The 23,214-nt window shown below is 37.5% G+C and overlaps 3 protein-coding genes across 3 annotated transcripts in view; all 3 read left to right on the top strand.

Annotated features, from left to right (window-relative positions):
• pparab (peroxisome proliferator-activated receptor alpha b) overlaps positions 1–13,002 on the top strand; it is a 29,677-nt gene extending 16,675 nt beyond the window's left edge. Inside the window, exons 3-7 of the mRNA XM_077710992.1 lie at positions 2,102–2,280; positions 4,288–4,426; positions 6,517–6,719; positions 8,429–8,882; positions 9,776–13,002. Coding sequence (XP_077567118.1) covers positions 2,102–2,280; positions 4,288–4,426; positions 6,517–6,719; positions 8,429–8,882; positions 9,776–10,020 — 1,220 coding nt within the window. The 3' untranslated portion in view covers positions 10,021–13,002. The remainder of the gene's footprint in view (positions 1–2,101; positions 2,281–4,287; positions 4,427–6,516; positions 6,720–8,428; positions 8,883–9,775) is intronic.
• Positions 13,003–13,254: 252 nt separating this feature from the next.
• yars2 (tyrosyl-tRNA synthetase 2, mitochondrial) lies at positions 13,255–18,085 on the top strand. Its single transcript, XM_077710991.1, has 5 exons — positions 13,255–14,108; positions 14,867–15,034; positions 15,546–15,701; positions 16,729–16,899; positions 17,835–18,085. Exons 1-5 carry the CDS (start codon positions 13,270–13,272, stop codon positions 17,992–17,994), a joined length of 1,494 nt encoding a protein of 497 aa, XP_077567117.1. The 5' UTR covers positions 13,255–13,269; the 3' UTR covers positions 17,995–18,085.
• A 299-nt stretch (positions 18,086–18,384) lies between these two features.
• On the top strand, positions 18,385–19,820 carry cdkn1bb (cyclin dependent kinase inhibitor 1Bb). The gene is made up of 2 exons (XM_077710993.1): positions 18,385–19,524; positions 19,623–19,820. The coding sequence occupies exons 1-2, from the start codon at positions 19,092–19,094 to the stop codon at positions 19,736–19,738; spliced, it is 549 nt and encodes a 182-aa protein (XP_077567119.1). The 5' UTR covers positions 18,385–19,091; the 3' UTR covers positions 19,739–19,820.
• Positions 19,821–23,214: the final 3,394 nt, after the last annotated feature.

Here is a 23,214-nt window from a genome sequence, read left to right as displayed (position 1 = left end):
AAAAATATAGATTTTTCTCTCTTTTCTAGCATAGTAACTTCCAAAAACATACATGCTAAGCTAATTGATGACTCTAAATGGTCCCTAGCTATGTGGTGATTGCTAGCATGTATGTTTTGGGGAGTCACTATGCTAGGAAAACCGAGTACCCAGAAAAATGTTGCTTTTTCTCGCTTTTCCTAGCATAGTAACTCTTAAAAACATACATGCTAAGCTAATTAAACACCGTAAATGGTCCCTAGCAATGTAGTGGTTGCTAGCATGTCTGTTTTAGGGAGTCACTATGCTGAAAAACCAAGTACACAGAAAAAAATAGATTTTTCTTGCTTTTCCTAGCATAGTAACTCCCCAAAAACATGCATGCTAAGCTAATTGAAACCTCTAAATATCCCCCTAATAATCAATTTCCTTTTCAAGGATTTTGCACTTTCATCCCTATGCACTTCATCCCTTGTTCTTCAACTCCAGAAGAAAACTCCCCCACATCACCACACACACTACAACACACACAAATACACACTCCACATTCCTCAGGCAACCCAAACCACCTCTCCGGAAACATCTACTGGGCTTCTGTTTCTTCTTGAATGGAGGATGAGGTAGACAGCTGGGAAAATGGACGCTTCTTCCAAATTATGCAACAAACCAAGGCAATTTCAGAAGGACAATGGAGTCTGTGAGCAAGGGAGGAAGTTGCTTTTTCGTAGTCGGGGGGGAGGGAGGTGGACAGGAACGTTTCATTGTGGAAAAGATAGTATTTGGGTGGTAGCACTATTACGGTAAATGTGTTTAAAGGCAGTTACTCTTTTTGGCTGGTCTTTTGAATCCTTCAAGTCATGTAAATTGGTTCGGTTTCCTACACAGAACAAGAAAAGTGGTGCCACATTCATGGAAATGAACCTTTTTTGGCTAGTGATGAACTTTAAACACTGGAATAGCTTGCCAATGGCTGGCTAGATAGCGTTAGCTTAGTGGGAGAAGCTAACAGTTGAGTCCACTTGCTTGGATTTGGATACTTTCTTAAAAAAAGAGCATAAAAGACTTTGGTGTTGTACTAGATAATGAAATCAACCATTATTGTAAGTCAACTCCAAAAAACAATGCATAAAACACAATTATTTTATAAATATAACCATATAGAAGCTAGCTTAGTTGCTAGCTAGCAGTAGAAGCTAACATTGGTGTCAAATCCTCTATTTTTCATATTATATTCTTGTTGACAATTTGAAAGATATTGTCATTGACTAATTGATTTTAGATTTGGGTAATCAATTCCTAAAGCATAATACACAGATTTAGATCACAAATGTAACAATATAGTAGCTAGCTAGTCGCCAGCTAGCAGAAGAAGCTAAACATGGAAGTCAAATTCCCTACTCCAGCAAAGTGCTGTTATTTTTTTCATATTATATTCTTATGTCATCAACCATTTTAAATATTTTGTCACTAACTAATTAATTTTAGCTTTGGGTAATTAAATCTTTAATGACATGAAGCATAATACACAGCTTTTGATCACAAATGTAACAATATAGCAGCCAGCTAGTCGCCAGCTAGCAGAAGAAGCTAAGCATTGGAGTCTAATTCTCCACTCCAACAAAGTGGTTATTTTTCCATATATTCTTGTTTATCTCATCAACAATTTTAAAGATTTTGTCACTAATTGATTTTAGATTTGGGTAATGAAATCCTTAATTACATGAAGCATAATACACAGCTTTATTTCACAAATGTAACAATATAGCAGCTAGCAGAAGAAGCTAATCATAGGAGTCCAATTCTCCACTGCAGCAAAGTGCTGTTATTTTTCATATATATTCTTGTTTGTGTCAACAATTTTAAAGATTTTATCACTGACTAATCTATTTTAGATTTGGATAATAAAATCCTTAATGACACAAAGCATAAAACACAGCTTTACTTCACAAATATAACAATATAGCAGCTAGCTAGTCACCAGCTAGCAGAAGAAGCTAATCATGAGAGTCAAACTCTCTTATTTTTCATATATTCTTGTTTATATTATCAACAATTTAAAAGATTTTGCCACTGACGAATCAATTTTCGATTTTATTAACAACACAAAACACTTTCTTTGCAGACACGCTAACACCAGCATCCAGCCCATCGTCATCGGTGGCTTACGGCCTGGCGGCCAGCCAAGAAGACTTCTCGTCTTCCCCCTCGTCGTCTTCGTCGTCGCTCAGCTTGGAGTGTCGGGTGTGCGCCGACCGCGCCTCGGGCTACCACTATGGCGTCCATGCCTGCGAAGGCTGCAAGGTGAGAACACAACCATCACCACTACAATTTATTCAAGCAGGTATTTCTCTCCTTAGGTTGCATGTTCTCACATGTACTGGCACATTCAATGACCCCTGTCAAATTAGACTAGTAGAACGTTCCTGTAGTTCAACACTTCATTCATTTTCTGAACCGCGTTATCCTCACTAGGGTCGCGGGGGGTGCTGGAGCATGTCCCAGCTGACTTTAAGCCAGAGGCACAAGGAGACAAAGGACAAACAATTATAGCTAAATTTAGAGTGGTCAATCAGCTAGCCTAGCATGCATGTTTTTGGAATGTGTGAGGAAACTGGAATACCCAGAGAAAACCCACACAGGGCCAAGAAGATGATTCAAATGCATGGCTCCATAACTAAAACTCATACCTAGGGGCAATTTAGCATCTTTTTAGCCTAGCATACATGTTTTTGGAATGTGGGAGGAACTGGAGTACCCAGAGAAAACCCACACAGGCCCAAGAAGATGATTCAAATGCATGGCTCCATAACTAAAACTCATACTTTGGGGGAATTTAGCATCTTTTTAGCCTAGCATGCATGTTTTTGGAATGTGGGAGGAAACTGGAGTACCCAGAGAAAACCCACACAAGCCCAAGAAGATTCAAATGCATGTCTCCTTAACTAAAACTCATACCTAGGGGCAATTTAGCATCTTTTAGCCTAGCATACATGTTTTTGGAATGTGGGAGGGAACTGGAGTACCCAGAGAAAACCCACACAGGCCTGGAGAGAACAGGCAAACTCCACATGGGTTCACCCACCTAGATTTGGACGACACCATTTTTAAAAAGGGGAAAAATGCCTCTGAGGGCTGATTAATTACAATAATTATGATTGTTGTGGTTTTAACGTCCAATATTTATCAGAGTACAAAAATCGGAATATTCAGGTCGCACCGGTTTAGATATTTTTGGTTAGTACACGGCTTAACTCTATCTTATAATTCATTGTCAGCATTTCGTATGTATTTGAGAAGTTTTATTTCGTCATATGCTCCCCTTGGAGATGAGTATTTTATAATTGTGTCAAGGGATGTGGTCATAGCCATTGTAAATTTGGTTGTAATGTCATGGGAGGATCACTCTTGGGGTAAATGTGTGTGTTGAGGGAGTTTCTGGCTGGAGTGAAGTTCCATTTGGTTCACAGTGTCTGGAATTTGTCAAGACAGGATTCTTAAATAGCTAAATATTTTGTCCTTGTGTAGCCGTCTTGGATTATGAATGTGGCTTGGAGTTTTAATTTGGAAGTCAAACTGCCAATTTGCACTCGATAATAACTTGATATTTTCATATTTTCCAATACCTGTGTGTAATTCTGAAAATTTTATGTAGTGTTGGAAGTAATTTCAGTTCGAGAGACGATACAATGCAGTTTTGTGTTGTTGTTTTTTTAGGCTGTGTGCCTGTCAAATGCGTGACCGGACGTTTGGTCGCCCGGACGTTTGGTGGCCCGGACGTTTGGTCGCCCGGACGTTTGGTCGCCCGGACGTTTGGTCTCCCAGACATTTGGTCTCCCAGACATTTGGTCTCCCAGACATTTGGTCTCCCAGACATTTGGTCTCCCAGACATTTGGTCTCCCAGACGTTTGGTCTCCCGGACGTTTGGTCTCCCGGACGTTTGGTCTCCCGGACGTTTGGTCTCCCGGACGTTTGGTCTCCCGGACGTTTGGTCGCCCGGACGTTTGGTCGCCCGGACGTTTGGTCGCCCGGACGTTTGGTCGCCACGGACGTTTGGTCGCCACGGACGTTTGGTCGCCCAGGCGGTTGGTCGCCCGAGTGAATATAATTTTGAGTGCTGATTTCTATGGTAAACTCTGTCATGTTGTCAAACGTCCGGGCGACCAAATGTCCGGGCGACCAAATGTCCGGGCGACCAAATGTCCGGGCGACCAAATGTCTGGGGTGACTAAACGTCCAGGCCACCAAGAAATTGGGTTTTGAAACCGCCTATTTGAGATAAAAGCTAACCCATTGAGTCTTTCTTATAGGGTTTCTTTCGACGGACCATCCGTCTCAAGCTGGAGTACGACAAGTGCGAACGCCGCTGCAAAATCCAGAAGAAGAACCGCAACAAGTGCCAATACTGCCGCTTCCAGAAGTGCCTGTCCGTGGGCATGTCCCACAACGGTGAGTCTTAAAAAAGTCCAACAAAATCCATTTTCCTGCCACTTAGACATTTTCTTTACATTTGATGTATCGTGTTTCATTACCATAATTAAATCTTGCTCTTCCACAGCATTACTTCACCCTAAAATATTTCTGTTTACTCTGTACACACACTGGCATGCTTGGACGGCATGCCGAACAAACCGTGCTCAAGGTCAACTTCCCGATTAGAGACGCATTTAGAAAATGAGGTCGGCCTGGTAGCGGTCAGCGTGTTCAATAAGGTCAAACTTTGTCCACATATTCCATGTCATTGAGGACTTATGAACGTGGACTTGTAGGAGATTTACTTCTCTAGCAATAGAGCAGTTTTGCGTCATTATTATTCTTGTTTTATGCCGTAAAGTGTAACCAAAGAGCATGTTTTCAGGGTTTGGTGATGGATGACAAGTTGTGCTAATTTTGGAACAAACCTTTGTTTACTGGCAGTGGAAACAAGAGCTAAATTAGGTCCACAATATGAATCTATTCATACTATTGTGTGGTCACTAATGTAAAATGCAGTTTCCAATGGAGGGTGTAGTTAGCAAGGGCGCACCCGCCATAGGACATCAACACTTTATTATTTTTTTTAGACGATCCATCCAGTTTTCAGATCGATAGCCGTACATTTGCGTCAACTGCATCAAATTTTACCCACTTATTCGCTCAAATCCGACATGCTCTCCATTATAGCAGCTGCAGTGTGTGTGTGTGTGTGTGTGTGTGTGTGTGTGTGTGTGTGTGAGGTTAAGTGTAGTTCAGTTGCAATCCCATTAGTCAAATGTGATCAGACTGTCGGAGAGTTTCATCAGAGGAAAAACAATTCATTGAGCGTTCGGTCGGCGCAACCAAATGCAACCAAAGATCGCTTTCATTTTATATATAGTGTTGGATTTCATCGTGATCGGACGTTTGGTCGCCGGTCAAATGGTCGCTGGTCTTTTGGTCGCCGTTCAAATGGTTTACTGTTGAAACCAGCGCTCAAAATGATATTTATGAGAGAGTTTAATGTCTAAGTACTGTTTAATATCTAAGTACTGTTGAAACCAGCTCTCAAAATTATAATCATGAGAGAGTTTAGTATCTTACAGTACTTCTATATTTAACAGTACTTCGATATTAAACAGTACTTAGATATTAAACAGTACTTAGATATTAAACAGTACTTATATATTAAACAGTACTTAGATATTAAACAGTACTTGGATATTAAACAGTACTTAGATATTAAACAGTACTTACATATTAAACAATACTTACATATTAAACAGTACTTGGATATTAAACAGTACTTACATATTAAACAGTACTTAGATATTAACAAGTACTTACATATTAAACAGTACTTACATATTAAACAGTACTTATATATTAACAAGTACTTGCATATTAAACAGTACTTGCATATTAAACAGTACTTGCATATTAAACAGTACTTACATATTAAACAGTACTTACATATTAAACAGTACTTACATATTAAACAGTACTTACATATTAAACAGTACTTCGATACTAAACAATACTTAGATACTAAACAGTACTTAGATACTAAACAGTACTTCGATACTAAACAGCACTTAGACACTAAACAGTACTTATATACTAAACAGTACTTCGATACTAAACAGTACTTCGATACTAAACAGTACTTAGTTACTAAACAGTACTTAGATATTAAACTCTCTCTCATGAATACAATTTTGAAAGCTGTTTTCAACAGTAAACTCTTTGCCACCATTTGACCGGGCGACCAAAAGACCTGCGACCAAACGTCCGAGCACCAGATTCAACTCACATTAAGATCATTTTCTGATTGACTTTTAAAGTATTTCAAAGAAGCGCATGACCTTGATATCATTCCTTGCCGTAACTACAAGTATTCACCGATTGACATCCATTGTAATTCACATTTTACTTGCTTTTATATCATAACAATCCATCCTGTACAAATGTATTGCCATTGTTCTACGCTACCTCCATTTTTTTTCAGCAACGTCTTTATTTTCTGGTCCTTTTTGGGCCAAGTCGTAGAATTTAATTAACCATGCAAGCGCGTGTCTTCACAGCCATTCGTTTTGGTCGAATGCCTCAGTCAGAGAAACTGAAACTGAAGGCCGAGATGGTAACGGGGGGCCGCGAAGAAGTGGAGGACCCCCAACTGGCCGACCAGAAGACGCTAGCCCGACAGATTTATGAAGCTTACCTCAAAAACTTCAACATGAACAAAGCCAAGGCCAGAACCATTCTCACGGGGAAAACCAGCACGCCGGTAAGGTTAATTAAAATACTATTAGTAGTATTTTTTTTGGTTGAAAAACGTGTCAAGGGTTTTTTTTTACGGGTCGCTACATCTCGTTGAAGTTTTTGAATGGATTCCGTCCCCAATGGAGTCATTTTTTTTCAGCTTCTTAGCACATTTTCAACTTTGCACTCAGACTTTGTGTCTCAATTTTTTGGCAGAAAACAAAATGTCAGCCCATTATTTTTATCGACGTACACGCGCTGTTTCAAAATATGTCCCAAAATCTCCAAAAACGTTCCCCCACTGGGTGTCTCAGGGGGAAATGTTTTAAGCCTGGCCAGTCCGGGTGGGTTTTTCATGCCAAATGAACTTGGACATCTCCAAAGATCCAAGCCAAGTTAGACCACCCCATAAAGTAAAATACGCAATCAGGGGTTTACAAATTGAACCCAACTCAGACCACCCAATAAAGTCAACTAAGCGAGAAATGTGGTATTTAGAGGCTAATGCAGCTATGGGCAAACTACGGCCCGCGGGCTAAATACGGGCCCGTTAGGGTTTTTAATCCGGCCCACCAATATTGTCCAATTTTTTTAATTGTTTTATTTTTTTATTGTTATTTTTTTATTTTTTTTATATTTTAATTTTTATATTTTTTACTTTTTTTAATTATTTTTTTATTTTTTTCCCAAGATGGCGCCGTCACACAGAAGCCAGTGGCAGTAGCTCTGTTCACTCTTATTTGTTTTTTCGTGTTTTACAGCCCCTCCATCTTTTTTTAATGACATTTTAATATTTCTTAATACATTCCTTTTTACTTGATTTTGTACTTTATACTTTTGACTTTAATAATGAGTGATGAGTATGTTAACACTTGAGTCCTTTTTTTCTCTTTATGTTTCATATGTACTTTTAACGGATGCACTTTTTTATATGTATCGAATCTTCTGTCATGACCGGGCCCATCTGTCACATTTTTAAAGTCAATGTCGTAGTAGGATCATCCCTATTAAGAAAAATCGATAATACTAATAAATATTTAAAAAATTCAATTTCTTTATAATAATAATTTTAAAAATTATACTTTTTTTTTTTACTTCAGTGCTTTTTTTTAAGTTCATAAAATGTAAAAATCCACGTTAAAACTTATAAGCGGAAGCCACTCTTGCTACTAGGACTAAAAACAACAATTTTTAAAAATTATTAATAGCAGAAAAAACTCGCGAAGTAGTACATTTGCAATAAGTGCAATAATTGAGGGATTACTGTAGTTTGTATAGATCAGGGGTGGGCAAACTTTTGGGCCCGGGGGCCACATTGACTTTAAAAATTTGACAAATGGGCGGGGTCAGCACAAGATAGGATACATATAAAAAAGTGCATCCGTTAACAGTACGTATGAAACATAAACAGAAAAAAGCACTCAAGTATTTACATACTTATCATTCATCATTAAGGTAAAAAGTATAAAGTACAAAGTCAAGTAAAAAGGAATGTATTAAGAAATATTAAAATATCATTTAAAAAAAGATAGACGGGCTGTAAAATACCAAAAACAAATAAGAGTGGACACCGCTACTGCCACTAGCTTCCACGTGATGGCGCCATCTTGAGGAAAAAAAACATATTTGTACAACGTCGGCGGGCCGGATCAAAAAACCTAACGGGCCATATGTGGCCCGCCGGCCGTAGTTTGGTTTAGATAGAGAGCTAATGTATGTGTTTTTTTCCGGCAGCCTTTGGTTATCCACGACACGGATACGCTACAACTAGCCGAGAAGACCCTATTGGCCAAAATGGTCGGCTCGGGGGAGGTCCTAAAGGACCGCGAGACGGAGGTTCGAATCTTCCACTGTTGCCAATCCACTTCGGTGGAAACGGTGACGGAACTGACGGAATTCGCCAAGTCGGTCCCCGGCTTCTCCAACCTGGACCTCAACGACCAGGTCACGTTGCTCAAGTATGGCGTCTACGAAGCGCTCTTCGCCATGTTGGCCTCGTGCATGAACAAGGACGGCCTCTTGGTGGCGTACGGCTCGGGGTTCATCACACGAGAGTTTCTCAAGAGTCTCCGGCGCCCCTTTGGGGACATGATGGAGCCTAAGTTCCAGTTTGCTGCTAAGTTTAACGCTTTGGAGCTGGATGATAGCGATTTGGCGCTTTTTGTGGCCGCCATTATATGCTGTGGAGGTAAGATTGTATTAAAAATCAAATAAGACTTTTAATTGGAAGCTCATGATTAGTGACAGATCTCCCAGTCCAAGTGGGTTGGACGCCTATCCCTATTTTTTGGCGAAAACTGAATTTAAATTGGCAAAAAGCTCTTAAAAATTGACTTATTTTATTTTACTAGAAATGGTCAACCCAGTTTGTTTTTTGATTCAGCCAAGAGTTAATATTTCATTCATTCTATTTTATTTTAACCATTTTAGCCTTGTTAAGGTCGCCAGGGGTGCTGGAGCTTATCCCAGCTGACTGATTTATATTTCATTGTATTCCCAATTTAAAATAAAACAAAAGAAAAATATTTTGAATTACATTTGATATCTTTTAGAAGAATTATTTCTCTTTAAAATATGGTTTTATGCTGAAATTATAATTTTTTGCCTCAAATTAATATACTAAAATCCAACAATAAGCAGCAGCATTTAATTATTTTATTTTTATTTTTACAGGCTAATCAGCTGAATGTCTTTTGTGCATTTTTTAGTTTTATTTTCAATTAAAAACAAAAATTAAAAAAATAAAATTTGCTAGTCAGGTGCGCCTTATATTCCATAAATGACGGTACTTCTCATAAAACTATATTTCCACAATTTCTTTTTGTTTTTCGTGTTTTACAGCGCCTCTATCTTTTTTTAAATGACATTTTAATATTTCTTAATACATTTCTTTTGACTTTGTACTTTATACTTTTGACTTGAATGATGAGTGATGAGTATGTTAATACTTTAGTCTTTTTTTCTCTTTATGTTACATATGTACTGTTAACGAATGCACTTTTTTTTATATGTATCATATCTTGTGCTGACCCCGCCCATCTGTCAAATTTTTAAAGTCAATGTGGATTTTTATCCCCGCAGATAGACCCGGTCTAGTGAACGTGACGCACATCGAATGCATGCAGGAGAACATCGTACAGGTCCTACAGCTCCACCTGCTGGCCAACCACCCAGACGACATGTTCCTCTTCCCCAAACTTCTGCAAAAACTAGCCGATTTGCGACAACTGGTCACCGAACATGCCCAACTGGTTCAGGAAATCAAGAAAACGGAGGACACATCGCTACATCCGCTCCTGCAGGAAATTTACAGAGACATGTATTGACAAGCTCCTCCCCCTTTTTTGTTTTATTCCATAAACTGAGTGGGACTAGCGACGCCCCCTTTAACTGACTTAGCAAGGGCTTTGTTAGCTTTTTAAGAAGCCTCATTTTCCATTGAGCGGTGCAGTTTAGCTTAAGCTAACATCCGAGTCATGCTAATGGTGACCTGCCAAGCAAAAAAAATGGCATGAAAAAAACTGAACTTTTTATGGGGGATTTAAATTTAGTAGTCAAAATTTCGGGGTACAATTTCAGTAAAAAATGCTATTATGCTGTCATTTGAGATAGTATGACTGAAGAAAATAATATAAAAATAACAGTGGTGTCCAACATGCGGCGCGCGGGCCAAAAGTGGACCCTCCAGGGGCAACTATCCGGCCCATTAGGTTTTTTTTTCGCTAAACCAGGACTATGTAACTCATTCATGCTGGGACTAAACTGCACCCCCTACTGGAATATTGGCTTAAAAAGGCTTTTAATGGTCAACAGGGGTTTGAATCTACACTCCACATGGAAAATTTTAAGTCTAAAAATGGAACTCTTGGCTACCATCGACAAGGAAACTGGATTATGTGTCTATCCCCAACATGGCCGCCGCCAGCGAGTTCATGCTAGCCTGGACTCAAAAGACTTTTTTTTTTATTTTTTTTTAGCATAACACCCGAAAATGAGGAAGAGTGAACTGTCACTCCAGCAGAATGTAGATTTTTTTAATGAAAAAACAGTATATATGAGTGATTTAAAGAAAGCCATGATCTTTTTGCAGTTAAAAGTTGACTTTTAGACACACAATGGATGCCCTATCTTGTGTACTCTTTTCATAATAGTATTTATGGAGAAGTATCTTCATTTCCGCCATCTTTTTAACTCCCCAAATCACTTCAGTTCTCTCAAATTCTTTTAAAACTGTATTCTTAGTAAAGCACAGGCACTCCAGATTGTTTATGTGCTTTTTTTGCAGATAACTGGAAAAACCGAAGAACTATAACAATAGTTTTTGGTTCTGGTGACAGATTTTTGCAGTTTGGAATATTAGGGTTGCATAGAAAAGCGAAGAAAAATATTATTAAAAAAATGCTATATATTCTCTCAAATCATTTTATTTTATTCCAGGCAAATTGTGATTTTTTTTGTACTAAAACCATGTTTATTCAGCCTATTTTTGTCTAACACTGCAAATTATTTACTAATTATCTTGTAAAAAAAAATCGTTAAAATGTTGTTGTTTTTTTGTTAATTTCATTTCAATGTGGCCCTCATATTCCTTTAAATCATATATTTGGAGTGATGTCAGAATTTTTGGGGGAAATATTTGAGTTTGTACAGCAATTATATTAACGTTCTGTATTTCTTATGTTAGTTTTTGTTTCATTTTAATTGGATATTTTTTATACCACAGCATTTATGTTCAGTACGTATGACTAATTCATTTTTGTTTGTTTTTTTACTAATAAGAGTAGCCAAAATATGGCTCAATGCAATAGTTATAGATTCCCATGAGGGACATTCCGTTGTTTTTTTGCTGCTTTTTCTTGTTTTTGTTGAAAAGTTGGATAAAGTCACCAAAGCTGCAACTTTAAATTCATTCATTTGAATTTATATTCACTATTTTTGTCAACAAGGACACCTAAAAATGATCATTGGCGCCCCCTACATTTTTCTCAGGTCATAAAATAATAATAATATGTATGAATGACATCTGTTTAATGTAGAACTGATTTCAGTCAAAAAATATGCAATTTTTGCTGTTTAATAAGAATTTAGTAGGATTTTTACACCCTGAAAATAACATTTTTTTGCAGAAAACTTGATTTTTTTTCATCAAAAATGTTCATACTGTAATTGTTTAAAAATTTGAGCAAAAATGACCATTAGCATCTATGCTAACGCTTAGATTTTGTGACATTTCCTACTAAATTCTTATATTTTGGCCACGCCCATTTGTTACCATTCTGGGATTTTCTTACAAAACCACCCCAAGTTTAAAATATGGTCCTATAAGCTGCTTCTGTACCCCAAAAATCCTCAAAACTCTACGACAAAAAGTGCATTTGTACTCTTGCACTGAATGTACATGTTTATTTTTTATTTCTTTTACAAATATTCAACAAAAATCAGGATTTATTCATCTGAAAAAGCACAAATTTGGACATACATGTATTCTCTCATACAGAATTTGTATTTTTGAACCACAAAACATCTGAATATGGACATAAAAATGGTGCTAAATGTCAGATTTAAGAGAAATAGTGTATCATTTCAATGTATACGCATACAATAGCCATTATAACAACACAACTATGCAGTTTTTGTTCTTTCCCGTTACATATTCCTAAAAAGGAATATTTGGGGAGGAGCTACAAACAGTCTGTGCCTTACCAAATGTGCAAAAAAATAAGAGATTTACAATTTTGTGCACAGAAGGGAAGCACATGTGACAAAAAATGGTTTTATGGATTTTTTTAAAGAATTCTTTATGACTATAACACGGTAACAGTGAAGAAATATGGATTTAATGTTGGTTAAATATAATAGAATGTAAACAAAATGGACCCAAGAGAAGAATGTGTTATGACTGACTGTTTAATATCAGGATTTTTTTTGTGCTTTTATTTTGAAAGGGATTTTCTTTATCAGAAGTCATATCAACGGAACTTAAATGTTTCTTTGTTGAACTCAGGATTCGTAGAGGTACTTTTTTTTGTCATATTCGAATGTTTTGGTTAGTTCTCTGCCTTATAGTTCTCTACCGATATGATTCACAAAATCTATTTTTCTTCCACCAATCCTGACAAAATGCTACTTTGGGTTGCAGTTGTGATAGAAACAAAATGTTAGAATGCTTTTAGTTTGAAGGAGGACACAAGAGGGATGTGATGTCATTTGTTGTTGATATGGTCAACTTATGTGAGGAATGTATCGAGTCATTCAAATATGACAAGTTGATGTTGAATGGATTTCAAAAAAATAAAAACACTGAATAAAGATTTTGTGCTTTTTTCACATCTTTTGTGAAGTTTGCTATCACTGTAGAAATTATAATTTCAATTTACGATCAAACTCAGGCAAAAAAAATCATTCTAACTTGCTAATAAATGTAATTCTGCTGTGTGTGGAATAGTGTTTGTGTAGTGGGTGAGTAAGTAGTAGTTTTTTATTTTTGGGACATTTTGTGTATATTTGCACAAATAAAAGGCGTTTTACCTACTAACTAGAGAGATCATATTTCACCGGGACACTAGAGGGCACTCATGAGCCAACCGGAAGACACCACCTTAACTCCTCCTCTCACTTCCGGGCTCGTGGTCAACATGGCGGCGTCCGTGGCTCAACTCTGCCGCTTTGTTGTACGAAACAAGTCTCTTTTTCCAGCAACAACGTGGTTAGCACTCAAATGCAAATTTCACCGTTCCATTCCAGTACGTCAAGGACTACTTTACACTCTCAACAAACGCGGAATTGTGAAGCAGTCTTTCCCGAGTGACGCGGCACACGACCGGCTACCTAACTTGCTACAATCCGGTCCACAGACCGTGTACTGCGGCTTCGACCCCACGGCAGACAGCCTCCATGTGGGCAACCTACTAGCCCTCATCGGCTTGCTCCACTTCCGAAGCTGCGGCCATCACGTCATCGCGGTCCTCGGTGGGGCTACGGCCCAGATTGGTGACCCAAGCGGGAAGGCACACGAGAGGGAGCGGCTATCGGCGGATACCGTGGAGGCTAACACCCGCGGTATTCGGGACAGCATTCACCGAATTTTCACCAACCATGAACTGAACTTCCATAATGGCTCCACGACGCCGGGGACCGTGACGGTTCTTAACAACTTGAGTTGGTACAAAGACTGGAATGTGGTGAAGTTCCTTGCCGAGGCCGGGAGGCACTTTCGAATGGGGACCATGTTGAGTCGACATAGCGTCCAGACTAGATTACAGAGTCCAGAAGGCATGAGTTTGACCGAGTTTACGTACCAGGCGTTCCAGGCTTACGACTTCCATCATCTGAACCAAATTTACGGATGCAAAATTCAACTGGGGGGCACCGACCAGCTGGGAAACATCATGTCCGGCCACGACCTCATTCACAAGTGAGTATTACTCGTACTTTATCACTAAATATTGACATATCACGTCATTTTTTTAGGTGGTTTTGTTACCTGGCACACAGTGATGACGTCAAATAACAAACGACCTAAAAACTTAATAAATAAATCAGTCAAAACATAAAAAACTAAATCAAGACAAATTGAACTTAATACCATTCATTGTATTTGTTTATGCTTAGTTTGTACTATGTACTGTTTCTTACTGTCATTTGAAAAAAATACATTTATAATAAGTTTTTTTAAAGGTCCATTTAATTAAAATGGGTACATTCACATTACTTAAAAAAACTATTTTATTAAATGTATTACCACAGTGGTTGGTCGTGGGTTCAAATCCAGGTCGTATGTTTTCCCTGGGCCTGTGTGGGTTTTCTTTGGGTACTCCAGTTTCCTTCCACATTCCAAAAACATGCATGCTAAGCTAATTGTATGCTAAATTGCCCTTAGGTATGACTATCAGCATGAATGATAGTTTGTCTCCTTATGGCCTGTGATTGGCTGGTCACCAATTCATTGTGTCCCCTTACCTCATACCTTAAGGCCACTGGAGTAGGGTCCAGCACCCCCTGCGACCCTACTGAGATTTTTTTAAAGTCCATTAATGTCTATTTTACCTTGTTAAATAAATAAAACTCAACTTAGCACATCTAAACATAAAACAATTTCCAGTGAATTGATTTTTTTGTTTTTCCACTTTAAGTGACCAATCACAATTGCTTAAAAATATGTTTTTCTTCCAGAGCGAGTGGTGAGGAGGTGTATGGCCTGGCCATCCCATTGGTCACAAGTATGGCGGGCGATAAACTGGGCAAAACTGCAGGAAACGCCATTTGGCTCAACCGCGACAAGACGTCTCCATTAGACCTCTACCAGTTTTTCTTGCGGCAGTCTGACGTCAGCATAGAAAGGTAAGCCAGCCGCCAAAACTTCATCAACGTCTAAATCAGGGGTGTCAAACTTGGTCTGCGGGCCGAATACAGCTTAATTTGAGATCAAGCGGGCCGGACCAGTAAACTAAAATGACATAAAACTAACAATAAGCCCACTTTTTTCTTCCTTTGTATTAGTGACTAATACTAATAATTAGTGCAAATAATGAGTAAATTATCAAAATGTTTATTAACAGAATTTTCCTTTTACATTATGAACAATATATTATGAACAAGAGAATAACATAACATAAATAATTGTCAATTCATGTTGTCTGCACGTACTAAAACACTGCGCCCCCTAGTGGATAATACAAGAACTACACATTTTTAAGAAAATTCATTTTTTTTTTATACAATGCAGCTTTCTTCCCCGGGCCGTACCAAACCACAAGACGGCCCGGATCCGGCCCGTGGGCCGTATGTTTGACACCACTGGGTTAAATCGTGAGTGAATGATGGATTGGGATTTTTTTTGTGTTGCCTGAAGGTACTTGAAACTGTTCACCTTCTTGCCTCTGGCTGAAGTGGAGAGCTTAATGGAGCAACAAAGAGCCGATCCTGGTAAAAGATTGGCGCATAAACGACTGGCCGCCGAAGTCACAAAACTGGTTCATGGGAAGGATGGATTGGAAAGTGCCAAGAGGTCAGAATTTCAACTATTTTGCATTCCATGTTCTTATCGTAGATTGATTTATTTCATTTTTTGGCAGGTTAAGTGCTGTTAACTATTTTAAAGAATTGCATGATTGGTCTTTCAATAATACTTTGGAAATCAAGTAAAATTGTTCTTCTACTTTTTAATATAATGTTGACTTTTGAAATATAATTAAGTGATGGATCATGATTTTGGAGGACAGAATTGTATTAATCTTTTATTGTCATTTTATAAGGATAATGAGGTTTAAAGCTTTACCACAAATTGCACAAATAACAACAAAAAACTAATAAATAATCAATAACATACGAATATATGAATAAGTAACATATAAATAAGTGGCCAACAAAATGTGTGATTAACAACAAAAATAAGTAGATTAGTGCACAAATAATAACAACCGCAAAAATATTCAGGCAAATAAATAATCGATAAGTAACTATAATATATAATCAATAAATAATTCATACATAAATAGGTGGTCAACATGTCATCAACAATATAAATAATAATTAGTGGATTTTGCAAATAACAACAACCAAAACATAAAAAAATAAATAATCAGAAAGTAACACTAATATATAATCAATAATTATTAAATAAGTGGTCAACATGTAGTCAATAACATAAATAAGAGAGTAGTGCACAAATAACAAAAACACTACAAATAAATAACCAAAAAGTAACAATTATATGTAAAAAAATAAATAAGTGGTTAACATAATAAATAGTCAACAACATAAATAGGTAGATAAGTGCACTAATAACAACAACAACTACATGAAGAATCAATTGCTAATATTAAATACAATAATCAATAAATTAGTAGTCCATGTACACTTATTTTCTTACTGTATTAAAATGAATTGGGAAAAATACCCCAATCTAAATCCAATTGAGTTTTTTTAACAATAACCGGCCCGAGTTTTTGCACCCAAAAAAATCCCAATTGCTGTAATAATAATTCATATTTAACATTTGATTGACTTATGAGTCGGCCTTGTTATTTCTGCAGATGCACCGATATTTTGTACAACAGCAACGTACGGGCGCTGGAGAAGATGAGCGACCAGGAACTGCAGGAGCTCTTCCAAGAGGCTCCCTTCCACGAACTGCTACTGGATCCGGGGACCAGCGTCATTGACCTGTGCCGCAGGGTCAACGCCATCCCCGAGGGTCCCAAAGGGTAACGTATTTTCCACTATATTATATCTCATTTATTATGTGAGGCGCACCGGATTAGAAAATGTGCTTGTGGCGGTAGTAGTAGTAGTAGTAGTAGAGGTTTGTTGTACATCCACTAGAGGGAGCTGTAGTAGTAGCAGTGGTTAGGGGTTGGGTTGTAAAGACACTAGATGGCGCTTTGGTAAAAGGGAGTTTCATATGATGTTTAACGAATATTGGTTCATAAATGAGGTGTGCTTTTGAGAAAATGGATGTCTTTTAGTTGCGGCTTATAGTGCGGAGAATGCGATTGTGTTTGAATTTTTTGTGTGTGTAGCCACTAGATGGTGCAGTGCTAAAAGGGAGTTTTATATGATATTTAAGAAATATTGGTCCATAAATAATGTGTGCTGTTGGCTTTTGAGATAATGAAAGTCTTTTAGTTGCAGCTTATAGTGCGGAGAATACGGTACGTTTGTTGGATTTTTTTTGTGCAGCCACTAGATGGCGCAGTACTAAATGGGAGTTTAATACGATATTTAAAGAATATATGTCCATAAATGACGCGTGTTGCCGGTATTTTAGTTGCAGCTTATAGTGCAGAAAATACCGTACATATTTGTTGAATTTTAATATATATATATATTTTTTTGGCTTTGCTGGGGTGTTGTGGATTTGCCAATATTAACGCTAAGTTTTTTTAATTTAAAGAATATTTGGCCATTTTATTAGTTTTTGCTGTACTTTTTAGGGGAAATGGGCACTAACTCCATAACACCAAATCAGTCATTTCGCATGGGGAAGTATGCTAATGCTAATTATATACACACAAAATGTCATCACCACTCTCCATTCACAAAAGCTCTCATTCTGAACCCTGGGATGTCGGCCATCTTGTAGAACAATCACATAAAAGTATTCTACTCGCATTGACGTCATTTTTTGCTGTTTTTGTAGATATCGGATGGTTTCCGACGGAGCAGTGTGGCTCAATCACCAGCAGATGGACAATCCGGAACAAGTCCTGATCCCAAAGATCCACATTCTTGCTAATGGACTAACATTGCTACGAGTGGGAAAAAGGAACTACTACATTATCAAATGGCTTCGTCTCTAAAAGGTGTGTGGAAGTTATTTTTTGTTTGCGGTTTAATGTACAGAGATCATGTATATCTTGAATTATAATTAGTAAAATTTATTTTATTTCACCGTTTCCCTTTCGCTTGCTCGCTTTTAAAATAATGCTGTTTGCGAGGTGACCACCAGGGGGAGACATTGCTCCAAAGTAAAAAATGGTGGTGGCACACGGCATATTACATCAGGTAGTTTAGATGAGCTCGTAAATGGCATCGTTTTTGGCAGTCTTAACTACTTTTTGACTCCTATTCTGCCATTGAAAACGATAGAAATTTATTTTGACTCCTTTGCTGCCAAATCCTTCCCGTCAAAAAGAATTGCACGTCTATTGCCGTCAATGGCACTGAAATATGAGCCTTCACTAACTTGAATTGACGTGAACAACGTTGTCGTCGTCCCAACGAGTAACGTCTTACAAATTTGCTAAAGCAACCGAACTAATGGGACGTACTTGATTTAATCACGCTTTGAAATGATTGTTAAAGACTGCGCGTTATTAAATAACAAGTTCTAAATGATAAGTTTCTTTGTACGTCACGTGTCGTTTCCTTTAAAATGGGAGCGAGTTAAGTTGAGCAAAACAAACAAGGTGGCTGTTTGGTCACGCCCTCTCTTCTTGCGTGGGTCACCTTAAGAGAAGTAGGCGGGCTTAAACGGCTCCAAGCCAATCAGCGTTCGTCTTATATTTGAACTGCTCACATGTGTCAATCATTTCCCTTGTCCACGCCTCTCCCTTCTACTCCACAGTCAACGCAGTAGGGCTACTCAAACGCCATATTGGCTCTAGAGAAGGTCCCGTGAGCAGTTATTTCCCCGTTTTGTGGTTTTTGCCAGCGGATTTAAATTGACACGAAACGACGGCGAGTTACCGGAGGCGACGTACAACATTTTTGGCTAGCTTTTGAATGGCGTGAACGCCCCTGCGTCGTGTTACATTTTTTCCTCTTCTTCACCATACCCAGCGAAGAGTTGTTTTTTTTCAACCCCGATAAAAGTGGACGCTCACGGCTGTTTTCGCGTCTTTTTTAGGTGGTGGTGGGAGGGTGGGGGATTTAAAAAAATTAGAAAGCTAACAAAATGTCAGACGTTCGACTTTCCAACGGCAGTCCGACGTTAGAACGGGGTGAGTCGCGTTTGTCGGTTCACCCGAAGCCGTCAGCCTGCCGGAGCCTCTTCGGCTCGGTGGACCACGACGAGCTCCGCCGGGATTTAAAGGAACACCTACGGGAGTTGGAAGAGGCCGCCGCTGCCAAATGGAGCTTCGACTTCGCCTCACACGACCCGTTGGAAAACGACGGAGGACTCCACTGGGAGCTGGTGGACTGTCGAGACGTGCCGGATTTCTACACTCGACCGCCGCGGACCGGGCGAGGGGCATCGGCCTGTAACGGCGTGGATGTAAACGGGAACCACCGCTGTGTTGTGGGGGAGGCCGCGGAGGAACGAGCCGGAGGACCGACGTCGTGCCCGGAGCAGTCTACCCCAGCGAGGAAGCGACCTGCTTGTCACGGTACTACTTTTTCTCCCCAAAAAACGGACTACTTTACATTTTGCCATCCAGTTTTTTTCGTTATTTTTGACACTTTTTTTTTTAAATGATTTTCCCAGAGCCCAACACGCAGAGTAAGAGGTCGCACAGCAGCCCGACCGAGCGACCCAACCGTAGCCGATCTGCCGAACATACGCCCAGAAAGAGCAGCGGAAGCCCGGCTAGACAAACGTGAGACGGTCGGTAAGTTGTTTTTTACTTCTCATTAGCTTCCTTTAGCAAATATCTCGCTAAATTAGCTTTCCGACACTTTCTAAACTAACCTAAATGCTTTTAAAACACTTTTAAAACATAGATTTTCTTTTTTTAATCGATTCCCAAAAGTAAAAATCAAGTTTATAGCTGTAAAATGTTTTAATGCGTAAATTTTGCGTGTAAACGAACGAGCTAATAAATGACATACTATAATAAGTTAGTTAAATTTTACATTTAATGTGTTAAAGGGCGTTAAAGGGCTAGTATTATTCGCCAAGTCGTGCTTTTGTTTTGGCAAGTGAGCGTCCACGGACGGTACGTGCACGCGCTGGCGTGTGTGCGCGTGCGTGAGGAGGGAGAAGGTTTTTTTTCTTGTGCCGCACCTGGTTTAAAAGTTGTAAACAACTCGCGTGCGCGACGGAGAGCATAGTAGTAGTAGTAGTAGTAACACGTCAGCAGCCACTACCCTCATGCGCGTGCACGCGTGGAGGAGGTTGGGGGAGGGGCTGTTCTTAGACGTGCACATCTGTCGACGCCCCTGTCTCTCCGTTAAATCCCACAAAGCTGCAATTTTTGGACGAAGTTTCTAAATAGATTTGGGCAATTTATGATAGAATATGCTTAAAAAATAGACTAAAGATACTTCTTAAAAACTCGTTTTTTTTTAAAAGTAGTATGACTAGTAGTATGATGAGTACTTTTGACTGTTTAGTTACAATATACTGAAAAAAAACATACTATACTGTCATCTTTAAAGAAAAAAAGTCTTACTAAATTGTTACTTTTTACAAAAAGTATACTATAGTATTATAGTACTATAGTATACTATGTATTTCTAAATAAATTTGCTCGTTTTATTATAAAATATGCTTAAAAATAGACTAAAGATATTTCTTAAAAACTCGTTTTTTTAAGGTAGTATGAGTAATTCTTTTGACTGTTTAGTTGTAATATACTGTTTTTTTTAAAAAACTTTACTATACTATGTCGTTGAAAAAAACCTTGCTATACTATGTCGTTTTTTTTTTTTTACAAAAAAAGCCTTACCAAACTGTCATTCAAAATAGATTTGCACAATTAATATGCTTAAAAAATAGGCCAAAAACATTTCTTAAAAACTTTATGCTAACTTTTTTAGAGTAGTATGAATAGATCTTTTCACTATTTAGTTTTTTTACTGCAGTTTTTAAGCGAGTGCTCACCCAATTTTAGCACTTTAGTTTTGTTATTTTTTGAATTTATTGCATTTGTTCATAGCTATAAATACTTTGATTTTTTATGACAGGAAAAATGCAAAAAAAAATGTCTTTTGGCTTAAATTCTAGCTCCTACTTTGCATTATTGACTTAAAAAAGGTTGCCATTTCTTGAAATAATGTCGACGTATTTTTCCCCTAAAAACGTGGAAAATTATACTAATGGTTAAAAACCCTTAAGTATTTGTACTGCATCCCTTAGTATTTAGTGTCAGTAGGTCAATGTATGTATTCATAAGCTGAGTCCTATCTAAATTACTGTATTTATTTACTATTTTTTTTTTTCCTTTTTCACAGATTTCCAGATGCCGTTTTTTGCGCGCAACGTTGGCCATCTTTTCCGTTTAGTCTGTTCTCATTTTGGAAGAAGTGGAAATATACACATCACGAGAAACATATCAGCGAGGACGCTGTTGAAGAAGCACTGAATAAGCAAAAAAACTAAACAAAAAAACACTAAAAAGAAAAAAAAACAACAATTTTGGCACTCAAAAGCAAATTATTTTATGTAAAGTTACTGCCTCTGAAAAAAGCAGTCAATGTAGCAGTGTGCAATTAGGTTTTTTTTTCCTTATTTGCTCCTTTTTGTACTACCTGTGTTTATATATAAATTATAATTTTCCATATGTAGCACATAAGACAACTTTGTGATTTGAAAAACAGATCCTTTATACTTATATATATATTATATTATATATAAAAAAAACAAGGTGTGAATATTTGATTTGACTTGAAGAATTGCAGTGTAGTTTGATTTTTTTTCCTCCAAAATGCTGTTTTATTATTTTACTGAAAAGGCAGTTTTGACTTTGAATATATTGAAGTACAACTTATATATTTAGCTTCTGTTTCTCTTTTTGGTATCTTCACTTGTTTATTTTTAATTTTTTTTTTAAGTGAAGAATGGTACAAGTGTAGCGGTTAATTTTGTTACCCTCAAATTGCTAAAAAAAACAACAACAAATGGTATTGTATTCTATTTAAATGGCTTTTTTTACAATTAGTCTTTCAGTTTTGACACCTCAGCCTATTTTTGACGGAGTTGCGGGGTATTTTTTTGGCAAGAAAAAAACGGTGCAAAAGCAGGTCGTTTTTTTGGTTTATTTTGTACTCCAATTTGCCTTAATTCTGCATTTTGAATGTTTTTTATAAGACCAAACCGATGGCCACAAAGTGCTTTTTTTTGACTTCACATAGTTTGACTTTGTGATAATTTTGAACTAAATCAGCATTTATGTTTTTTGTTTATGTTTAGCCTGCTGAGGATGCTCATTTTTTGGTATCTAAAAGCGTTTTTTTTTCGTGTGGGAGGGGCCAAATGTTCCAATTTTGTGTCGAAATTGAGAAACATCAGATTCTCTCAAAAATGCAGTCATCATTGCCTGTGTATTTTTGGTGTAAATACTGCCTTTGTACATTTTTTTGTATAAAAAATGCAAAAAAATGAAAAATTATACTAACTTATTTATGTCAAGCTTTTTTTTCATTTAGAATATAAAAACACTTTTTTTTAAAGTCGCGCTTATCCAAAGTGGCATTTATGTTAATTTTATTATAACTATTTTTTTAAAGCATATTTGTGGTAGGTTTTTTTTCTTATCAATACGGTTGCAAACTGAGCCCATTAAAATATTTGATGTGCATTGTTTTTTTTTGTATTGTGTTCATAAAATGTGTTGCAATCAATTAAAAAAGTTTAAATTTATGTCTCATTTTTGTGAGTTTTTGTTTCCATTTTCTGTAAAAATCTCTTTTTAAAGGATATCTTCAACATACCTTGATTGACACTTGGCTCATCCAATCAAATTGCGAGTAGACGATATATCACTTTTTACAGATAGTCACATTTTCTTGATGGGAAATCTAAGCCAATCACGGCAGAGCTGAAATAAAGCAAAGGTAAAATTTAGAAAGATGACATTTAAACGCTACAAATCCACAAAACTTCTGTTAGCCTGACTATACTATGTCGTTTTTTGACGTAAAAAGCCTTACTATACTATGTCGTTTTTTAAGAAAAGCCTTACTTTACTATGTCGTTTTGACGAAAAAAGCCTTACTATACTATGTCGTTTTTGACGAAAAGCCTTACTATACTAAGTCATTTTTGACGAAAATAGCCTTACTATACTGTCGTTTTTGACGAAAAAAGCGTTACTATACTATGTCATTTTTTAAGAAAAGCCTTACTATACTATGTC

This window comes from Stigmatopora nigra, unplaced genomic scaffold (genome assembly GCF_051989575.1).
Source record: "Stigmatopora nigra isolate UIUO_SnigA unplaced genomic scaffold, RoL_Snig_1.1 HiC_scaffold_25, whole genome shotgun sequence".
Taxonomy (NCBI): domain Eukaryota; kingdom Metazoa; phylum Chordata; class Actinopteri; order Syngnathiformes; family Syngnathidae; genus Stigmatopora; species Stigmatopora nigra.
The sequence above is the reverse complement of the archived record's forward strand: the minus strand, read 5'-3'. Positions and strand labels throughout refer to the sequence as shown.